Source organism: Miniopterus natalensis, chromosome 10 (assembly GCF_054644295.1).
Source record: "Miniopterus natalensis isolate mMinNat1 chromosome 10, mMinNat1.hap1, whole genome shotgun sequence".
NCBI lineage: Eukaryota > Metazoa > Chordata > Mammalia > Chiroptera > Miniopteridae > Miniopterus > Miniopterus natalensis.
Genome location: NC_142090.1, coordinates 15,550,827 through 15,561,618, shown reverse-complemented (window position 1 = coordinate 15,561,618; position 10,792 = coordinate 15,550,827). Strand labels below are relative to the sequence as shown.

The following is a 10,792-nucleotide window of genomic DNA, read 5'->3' as shown; positions in this document are numbered from 1 at the left end:
CATCCCCCAGCCAAACATCCACATGGACTCTTACATGGTCTCTCCTAGCAGAGGTAGCTGGGGCAACTGGGGAATGGAGGACTTCAACCTCCCATCAACCTGGGATCCCTATTTAAAAGATACTAAAAAATAAATTAGTAAACATTGCTGTTTACAGAAATAGAAATCATTTCTGTTTCCAAAGGCCTCTCACCATCCCAGTCCTGGACATTTCCAAGACTGCCACCCCTGATACACTCTTCAAGGTCCGCCCTGGTGGGTGGGTAAGACACCAGAGTCCTTTGAGACTGGGAGCTCCTCAGGCACCTGAGAATTCCAGTTTCACATCTCTGCTTCCAGGGAAGGGAGAATCTCCAGGACTCTGGAGAGTACCGGGGGTTCATCCCTTCTCACCAGTTCCTGGGGGTTGTCTTGAGGCAACCCTCCCCCTGCTATTTTCAGGCCCCCAGTCCCTCCCCAGGATCCAACATACCAGCCTGGACCCACCCTCAGAGCGGAAGAACCAGTCTGTGCCTTGGTAGAACAACACTGGGAAAGAGGGATGGGCAGAAAGAAAGCAGGGACAACGGCCTGGGGGAGGGGGGGGGTCGTCCTTGGGAGGACGACTAGCAGCAATGACTGTCAGACAAGCTGGTGGTAAGGCTGGGCGCCTGGCCGGGGACGGAGCTGGAGCTGTCCACCAGGCTGGCGGGTTGCACGTGGACTCGGGGTGTGCGACGGCGCCCCCGGTACTCGATCATGTCGGGATGATAGGCTGGGTGGCGGCGGGCATGCTTGGTCAAGTGGTCGCTCCGGGAGAACTGCTTGGGGCAGAGGGGGCAGGAGAAGCGCTTCTCGCCAGTGTGCGTCCTGTAGTGGCGGGCCAGCTCGTCGGAGCGCGTGAACTTCTTGTCGCAGTCGAGCCAGTCGCAGGAGAAGGGGCGCTCCCCCGTGTGGGTACGCTGGTGGGACTTCAGATGAGACGACTTGTAATAGGCTTTGTTGCAGCCCGGGAAGGGGCAGCGGTGGCGCTTGGCGGCGGGCGTAACCGGCCTCCGCCGGGGGCCCGGACCCGTGGCGGGGGCGGGGCCCACGCCAGGGGCCCCGCCGGGGACCGCGCCCATGTCCCCAGGCTCTCCGGAGACGGCTGGCGCTTCGGGGACCTCGAGCGCGCCGGAGGAGTGCGCGGGCCAGGAGACTTCGGCCGCGCTGGAGGCCAGGGCCGGCTCTAAGCCCTGGGTCGGCCCGGAGCGCGGGGTGAGGCCGGAGGAGCCGGACGAGGCGCGCGGAGCTTCCCCCGAGTTCCCCCCGAAGCCCTCCTCAGCGCTGCCGCGCAAATCAGCCAAGACGCTTGCAGCCAGCAGGTGGGGCGCGGCGCCGCCCGCGCCGGGGCTGGGGGCGGGGACCTGGGGAAGCAGGGGGACCGACGCGGGTCCCGGTGGCCCCGCACCCGGCAGAGCGGACTCCGGCGGCGCCGCCGCACCCACCTCCGAGCCTGCGGCTTCTCCCGCGCCCTCGGGGTCCTGCGGGCGGCGGTGAACCACGGCGCCCGCGGACATGGACACCAAGCACTCGGCAGCGAAGTAGTCCAGACACGCCACGGCGGCTGACATGCTGGCACCGCCGGGCCGCCGGCGAGCGCGGTCTGAGCGCTGCCGGCCGCGAGCGAGCGAGTTCTCCGGAGCGTCCGTCCCGCAGCCTCGGAGCGAGAAGCAGGAGGCCCGGTGCGCCGCGCGCCGCTCGCCGCTCGCCGCTCTCCGCTCGCCGCCGCTGCTGCCGCCCGCGCGGAGCCCGCCCCGCTTGACGCGCCCCTGACGCACCGGAGCCGGCGGGGGCGGCGGGACCCGCCCTGGTCCCCAGGACACCCCCTCGGAGCGCGGGGCCCGCCGGCCTAAGTCCTTTTTAACAGCCTAAGAAATTATCTTGTCTTCGCGTTCTTGCCTCTGCTGGCGAGCCAGGTAATTTTAATAAAGAGAAAACTCTCCGATCGTAACTTCTGGGCAGCCTGCCGGCTTCGCCCCCCCTCGCCCGCTGGTCCTCCGCCAGCTGGGTGTCCGGCGGAGTCCGAGAAAGTTTTTTTTATTTTTTTAAGGAAAAAAATGCTAATACCTGACCTGTCTTTCGATTCATGATGACGATCGTTCGTCAGGCGGGCTGGGGTTGCATTTCAGTTCTGTCCACCGCTGTCAGACCAAATTTAAAATCTCCTTCAGGCTGCATCCAAAAAGTTTTCTCATTTAACAGTTCCGCCGCTAAGCCCGGGTCGGTACCAATTCCCTAAATAGATCCACTACGTAGCCATTAATTAATCGCGTTTCGAATCAGAAACATTTTTAACCCTGAAAACGCAAAGAAGCCTCTCATGGTTGAAATTGAAACTTAAAATCCTGGGAGTAACGATTTAACTATTCAGCCAACGAAAGGAAAATGCGTGTTTAAACTGCATTAACCTGTCACAGGCGTACGGACAGATTTGCACGCTGAAATATAAATTATAGACCGGTAGCGAGATAAACACATTAAAATGGACTCCCACAATTTTACTAATAGAAAGTCACGTTTCTGATCAGGCAGCGTCTTTTATTTTTCTTTGGACAAAAATTAAAATTAAGGAAAGGCAGCAAGTGATAGGGAATTAGTGGCTCAGATGGTGTTTTGTGATTGTGGAGGTTTTTCTTTTTAATGTAATCAGATACAGGTTATGTGTGTTTTTATATTTATTCACTGCTCTCATTTTTTTTTTTTCTCCCTTCCTCTGATATTTAAAAATTGAAAACACACAGAAAAGCAAACAGGATGATTTCTAAAAATGGTCATGGCAGGGATTTTTAATGTACACAGGCTTTACTGATATATTGAATTATGTGCATTTTGTTTGTAATTCTTCTGTGCTTTTTCTTTTGAAAATTAAACTGCAGATACATCAAGAATAGCATACCTTTATGCATTTACTTCCTAGAATAATCAAATGTGAAATATTTGTCATACTTGCTTCAGGTTTTTTATTTATATTAAAGGTGACAGAGTTGAATGTCACTTCATTTCCCTCCCCAGACCCATTCACCTTTCTCCCTCCTTACTTCCCTAGGAAATCAGTATTTTAACGTGTCTATTCTTCCAGCATTTGTTATTATACTTTTATTACCTAATTACCTGTATATATTTATTTGTAAATCTATATCTTTGCTTATGTATTTTAAATTTTCTTTATAAATGGTACAGTAGTGTATACATCATTTTGCAACTTACTTTTCTCCCTCAGTATGATTTTGAGAACTATCCATATTGATACCTGTAGAATCTATTCATTTCAGTAGTTTTATAATATTGCCAGCTTTTTTATTTTTGTGGAGATTTCATTCTAAAACAGGTAATTATTGTAAGGTTGCTTGCCTTAAAATTTTAGACAGTTAACTCTCAATCTACACATATTAAAATTCTCTCAGAGGGAGAATTCTTTGCTAGCTGTTTTTCTTTTAATTTTATTATTTAGAAAAAAGGCATGATATTTAAAAAGACAGAGAAAAATATCACAAGCACTCATTTACCTATCTCATAAAATTGGTAAATGTTAACATTCTGCAATATCTGTTTCAGGTCTGTTTTTTAATTGAACTATCTAACATTTCTGATAAAATTGAAATCTCTTTGTACTCCTCTCCAAAACCATTCTCCGCCTTTTTCTCCAAAGGCAAACACTATCATGAATTTGATATGTAACTTTACAATCTAGGTGCTATACTTGTACAGCAAATTAACCCATAAAAGCACAGAACATTGCTTTGCTTGATTTTTTAAAAACATACACATGTGCTGTTAGGCTGTACCTCTTCTGTGACTTTTTTTTCCTTCATGGTATGTTTCTGTTCTCTCTCTCCATGGTGATAAATACACATCCAATTTATTTTAATTGCTGTATTGTTAATCCATGCATATGAATGTGCCATGTTCATTCATTCCCTTATTGATAAATATTTAAGCTGCTGCCAATATTTTGGTATCATGGGCAGTGCTAGTATGAACATATGTGTATATATGTCCCATGCACATAGGTAAGGATTTTTCTGTGGGGAACCTAGATGGGGAATTGCTAGCCTGCATACACATTTTCAGTTTTATTAAGAGACTGCCATGGTTTTCGAATTTACACACCCATCAGGAGTGTGTATGCAAGTTGTTTCCCCTCACATGACCTTCAATACTTTCTAGATTCAGACTTTTCTTATTTCTGACAATTTGATTTTTTAAAGGCCCAGTATTTCATTGTTTTATTTGAATTTCCCTCACTGCTAGTGCAGTTGAGCATTTTATTGGCTATTAAGGTTTCTGAGTCTGTGATTTGTTTTTTCACAGTCACCCATTTTTCCAATGGGCTGTAAATATTTTCATCTTTTTTCCTCCTGATTTGTAGGAGCCCATGCATATAAATATTGACTTGTCTCGGTCTGTGACTCCTCTTTTAAATGCTTTTGATGTCTTTTGTACTATAGAAAATTTAAAATATAATCATATTCATTGATCGCTTTCTTTATGGTTTGTGTTACTTGTGTGTCTTACTAAAGGACTCTCTCCATACCTGATGCCATGAAGAGAGCCTCCTATTTTATTTTATTTTATTTTATTTTTTTTCCCCCTCCATCATGTTGTAAAGTTTTGCTTTCTACACTTGTAAAATGATCCCTCTGGGACTTATTTTTTTCAAAGGTGTAAAGTAGGAATTTAATTTTACTCCTCCCTCCCCCATGTGGAAAACCTATTGTTCTGCCCCGATTTACTGAACAGTCTTCCCCCCATTAATGTGTAGTGCCACGTGACTGTAAATTAAATTCCCACGAATTCATCGACATGTTCCTACTTTGTCGTCCACTGACCAAATCAAATCTCTGAGCCAGTACCACACTGTTTTAATTACTGTGGCTTTATAACAGGTCTTCATGTCTAGAAGGCCATTTTCCCCCTTTGTTCATTAAAAAAAATTGTACTGGCTATTTTTGGACTTCTAGTCTCCCACACTGACTTTAGCATCAGCGTGTCAACTTCCACTGGAAAAACTTTTTTGGTATTTTGTTGAGTTAAACTTACAGGTTAAATTTTGGGAGACGTAACATCTTTATAAAATGGAATCACCCGGTACATTAATATTATTCTGATTTCTTCATGTCCTTCAGTAACACTTTATGATTTGTTCATGAAACTTGTGTACCTTTTTGTTAGACTTACTCCTAGGTACCTTACAGCTTTTGTTACTGTTATAAGTTGGATTCCTTTTAAACTTTTTAATTGGTTGTTGCTGCTGTTTGGAAATTTGTTGATTTGGGAATAATCTTGTTTTAGCAAACATGCTGAATCTCCTTAGTAAATAGTTTATTTACAGATTCTCTTGTATTTTCATGTAGCTAATCATACTATCTGTAAATAACACTCTTGATACTTTTCCCCTTTCTAATCGCAATGGATGGGCTGGGACGTCCAATATAACATCAAATATTAAGGGTGAGAGCAAGTATTATTTTCCTCTTTCTAGCTCATTGAGAATGTTTCTAATGTGTTATCATTATTTATACTTGTGAGTTTTTGGTAGAAACCTGTATCAGGTTAAGGATTTCCCTTCTATCCCAGTTGAGTTTAAAGTAGGAATATTTTAAAATCATGAAATGAATATTGAACTTATTAACTGTCTTTTCCTAAAACTGTGGAGATGATTACAGGTTTTTGTCTTTGATATGCTAATGTAACGGGTCACTTTGATTTTTTCTAATGTGGACGTATCCTAGGATTCTGAGATAAACCTTGTTTTGCTGTATGTACTTTTATTTTTAATACACTGCTTCATGTAGTTTGGAATGGTTTCTGTTTTTAGCATCTATGTTCCTAATGATACTGGTTTAGAATTTTCTTTTCTTGCACTGCTTTTGTCCCTGTTTAGTATCAAGGTTATTGTTGTTATGTGCCATTGAGTCAACTTCTACTCTGGCGATCCTGTCAATGAGTGGTGTCCACAATGGCCCGTCCTCACCGGCCCTGCTCGGCTCCTGTAGACTCACGCTTATGGCTTCTTTTATGGAATCAACCCATGTCGTATTTGGTCCTGTCCTGGTGCCTTCTCTTTTCCCAGCATTGGTGTCTTTCCCAAAGAACCTGCGCCTGATATACCTGAAGTAGGACAGCTTCAGTTTTGTCACTTTGCCTCCAGCGATGTTTCAGGGTTAGGACGCATTTTTTCATCTTTCTGGCCGTCCAGAGCATCTGTAGAGCTCCCCTCCAACACCCTATTGCAAATGAACCAATTTTTTTCTTACCAGCTTTCTTGACTCTCCAACTTTCTCATCCATGAATAGTAATTGGAAATACAAGGGTGTGGATGATCTTAGCCTTGGTCTCTAATGACACATCTTTGATCTTTCCTAATTCTTGCATTGCTGCCCTTCTGGGCCTCAGCCTTCTCTTGATTTCTTGGTTGCAGTCACCATTTGAGTTGACGGCTGAACCAGAGTAAGCAAAATCTTTAACAATTTCAGTGTCTTTGTTTCATGATTATTGTCTTCTTGATGTTCAAGTGGAGTCCTGCTTTGGCACTTTTTTCTCTTGCTTTCATCAGAAATTGTTTCAAATCATTGCTATTTTCTACCAGTAAGATGGTGTCATTTGCATATATTCAGTTATCAATATTTCTTCCACCAATTTTTACTCCTCCTTTCTCTGAGTCTAGCCCAGTTTTTTGTATGATATGCTACCCTCATAAAATGCATTTGGAAATTTCCCTTTTTCTATTTTCTATAACAGTTTGTATGGAATAGGTATTTTTTGTTTCTTAATGCTGGTAAATCTCATATGTGAAATCATCATATTTTGAAAATCCAGTTCAGTTTCTCTCATGGTTATTCATTTATTTGGGTTTTGTATTTATTTTGGGGTCAATTTTGGTAATTTACATTTTTCTTTATAAATTAAATGTTACAATTAAGCCTTTAAAATTTTGGTATATGGTACATAGCATTCTGTTGTTATTTAGAAATTCTGTGCAGCATCTATAGTTATATCCTACTTTTCATTCTTTATATTTTATGTGTGTGGATTCTCTATTTTGCCTTTTTTGTTTTAACAGAGGTCTGTCTATAGTCTTTTCAAACAGCCAGCTTTTATAGAGCATATCCATTTCTTTTAAAATATATATGTTTAATTTCTGTATTTATTTTTATTAATGTGTTGAGCTGAACATTTATTCATTTTTTTAAAAAGCTTTTCAAGTTAAATACTTAACACATTAACTTCTGATCTTTCTTGTTTTCTAAAATGTACTGTAGGGCTATAAGTTTATTTTGAAGAGAGATTTCCTTTGTTTATCTATATCCCACAAGTTTTCAAAATAGTGCATTTGTTATCATCCAGCTCTAAATCCTTCATAATTCCACTGTGATTTCTAAAACACTAAATTTTCAGACTGGTGTTTTTTTTCTGGATGATGGGATCCTTCCTATCAACAGTGCAGAAAAGATAATATTTACCTTTGTGTAGATAATTACCTAAGGGAAGCTCTTTCTGAAGTAAAGGAGGTTTAAGGTGCATGGTACCAAGAAACAAGCAATTTTTAAGCAATGTCATTAGGATCAGGAAACATTATTTTGCTGATGACTATTCTGCCATCGTGTTGGCATATGGTTCTAAATATTTCATTCACTCAACCATTCACACTGGTGGCCTTCAATATACCAAGCATTCTTCCTGGCAGCAGGAATTACATTAGTAAAGAAAAAACAACTTTCTGCTCTTGTGGAGTTTCTATTGTAGGGTAGGGGTCTGCTTATGTTTTTCTTAATTTGCGGATGTGGTGCTGATACTGTATATTGTCTAGAGGATCTGCTTGAATTTCGGAAAAGCAGTGCGAAGGAGGGCCTGAGGCTGGAACTCTAACACTGGCTCAGAGGTTGTTGAAGGAGCTGTTCCTGTGCCAGGGGAAGACACCCAGTCTCACTGCAGAGAGGGGCCTCCTGAGAGAGCCTCTGGCTGAGAAGCAGAATGGGCGGAAATTGCCCAGGAGATAGCTTGTTACGTAGGTAGTTTCTCTGGAAAGGGAGGGGAGTTTTCTCATTGTTTCTTGGGATCAAGGGATTCACTGGCTAAGGGTGTCAGTTGTTCACGTTGATGAGAAGGCTTTGGGGTCTCTGGCCAGCTGGTATTCGATCACCCCAGCTGTTCTGTAACTGTGCGCATTGTGCGTAATCGGAAGGAGAATAAGGGTGATTTCTCAATGTAGCATACACTGTGGCCTTGAAGTGAATGTTACAGAAATAATATTCCTCCCAAGCCCATTCAGAAGCTTACAGAGCAACATCGAAGAGATGGTCCTGGAGGCCTTGACAGGCTGACCTGTCCACCCCTTTGGTCACAAGTAGTTCAAAGGAGGCACGCAGTAGGCATTCCATAAACGTATATAGAATAAATGAATAGGAATATATAAACTGACAGCTTAGTATCACTGTTCATTCATGACTACTAGTCTCAGATAGACATTCAGCTTTCCCAAAAATACCGCGAACCTGTTTGCATCTCTGCCAGTCTCCCTCCCAGCTTTCGGCAAAGGCCAGTCCATTCTCATGAGCTCTAGTCCCATTACTCCTTGCTTTTCAGGGTACACAATCCACAACATATCTCCTCTCTTTCCAGCATCTCCTTTTCTTATAGAATAACTTGAATAAACATTTAATAATGGACTAATATCTCCAATATTTTTTTTTAAAAAATCTCTCTATCTTTCTCTCGACTGCACAGTCTCCTCATGTTACTGACACATAGCCGTGTCCCCCCTCAAAGCCAGATTTCTCAAGGGCTGAATATATTCTGTATCCTCTGGTACCACTTCCTTACCCCATGCATTATTAAGATCGCTCCAATATTTAGCTCTCACTCTGCTACAGAAATTCTTCACGTTAAGATCAACATCGATGCACAATGCTGCGAATGTACTTAATGGCACGGAACCGTACACCTAGGAATGGTTAAAATGGTAAATTTGATGTGTATTTTTACCACAATGAAAAATTTTTTCAAAAGAAAAGAAAGATCAACATTGATCATATTGCCTAATCCTATCCTCCAATTACTAGCACTCTCAAAGCAGTTGAGTAATCCTTGAAAGAGTCTATTTTTTTTTTTTGGCTTCTGTAACACTACATCCTTTTGGGCTTTCTTCCGTCTTTCTCATGGTTCCTTCTCAGTTTTAATTGCTCTTTCTTTAACCTTTAAAATGTAAAGTTCTATGGAATTCTATACAGTGCCCTCTTCTCTCAATCCTACCCACTCTCTCTAGGTAATTTTTAACATTTCCCATGGCTTCGGGACACCTCTATACTAGCAGCTAATGAAATGATCATTTTTTTCACTAGGTCTAGTGTCCCGAGAGGCCACATAGTCTTCTAGCCATCTGACTACTTGGTAACTCCCCGCCCTTCCTGTGATGTCTCATAGATATCTCAAAGTTAATATATTCAAAAGCTGAATTCTTAGCTCTCATTCCCAAATCTACAATCTTTCTGTCTCAGTAAATAGCACTTTTCATCCATCCTGCTGCTCAAGCCAGGAAACTGGGTGTCATTCTCGACAGCACCTCTCCACGAGCGCCCCCCCCCATTTAATTCATCTTCATGTTGGTTAATTCTACCTTTAAACTGTATCTTCACCATTCACTTTTCTCATTTTCCCTGCTAATCCCCTAATCCAAACCACCATCATATTTTGGTCAAAACTACTCTAATGATGTAACATCTCCATTAATTCTGGGTATTAGGATGTGGACATCTTTGGAGGGCTATTATCCTGCCAACACGAGGCTGTCGCAGAGTAAGTGAAGGGAAAGAAGGTGAAAGCATAAGAGATGAGTGGATTCGGGGACCTGGGCCACTGGGAGGCAGGTCAGGTAGGGCCTTGTAGACCAATGTAAAGAGTGAGATGGGAAGTGGTAGGGAGGATTTTGAGCAGTGGCATGATCTGAATTACTTTTTAGAGGTTCACCCTGGTTGCTGTGTGGCAAATAGTCTAGAGCACGGGCAAGAGGAGTAGCAGGAGGCCAGTTAGCCACTGCAGAGTCCAAACAAAAGGTGAGGTGCAGTGATAGACCATCGCGGTAGCAATGAAGGAGGTGAGGTGCTCAGGTCGGGATGTCCCTTGCAGTTGGAGTGTGGGCCATCTGCCTGCTGACGTGTCGCACACGGGGCAGGAGAGAAGGGGAGGACTCACAAGTGACTCCAATAAGTTTAGCCTAGCCACTGGAAGAATATACTTTTTACTCTGAGATAAGAAAGACTTTAGAAGAAGCAGGATATAGGAGGTGGGAAGTGGGAGTTTGGCTTTGGACATTTTAAGGTGTATTTCAGACACCTAGGTGGAGAGGCTGGATCTATGAGTCTGAAACTTGGACAATTTGAAGTTGGCCTACATCTCTGACTGAAAAACAGGATAATAGAATTAAAAAAAAAAAAAAAGCTGTGTGTTTTTATATATATGTTCCTGAAGGACAGGAATTCTAACTCTTGGTAGAGTTTCTCAAAGTGTTATATATTTTGTCTAATAATTTTTAGTGTCATGATAATAAGGTCATATCTAAGTATTTTAAAAACTAATAGTTTATATTAAACTCCAAAATCTAATATTTTCTATTTTATACAATCTAATAACTTAAATCTAATGCTTTAGATTCAATTCTTGATAAAAACCCCTGTGTTCTTAGCAGCTGGGGCTTTTTTTGAACCAGCAGAACTTACATGTTACACTCAGTCTCATGTTAATTTCCAAGGCTAAGTAAACGGACCTTATGAAA

General features: G+C 42.6%; 1 protein-coding gene across 1 annotated transcript; it reads right to left on the bottom strand.

Moving 5' to 3' along the window:
- Positions 1–605: 605 nt before the first annotated feature.
- On the bottom strand, positions 606–1,686 carry KLF14 (KLF transcription factor 14). Its single transcript, XM_016221124.2, has one exon. It carries the CDS (start codon positions 1,590–1,592, stop codon positions 606–608), a length of 987 nt encoding a protein of 328 aa, XP_016076610.2. The 5' UTR covers positions 1,593–1,686.
- Positions 1,687–10,792: the final 9,106 nt, after the last annotated feature.

Excerpts from the sequence above, each read along its gene's own strand:
- KLF14 (XM_016221124.2), bottom strand. The coding sequence starts at position 1,592 with ATGTCAGCCGCCGTGGCGTGTCTGGACTACTTCGCTGCCGAGTGCTTG.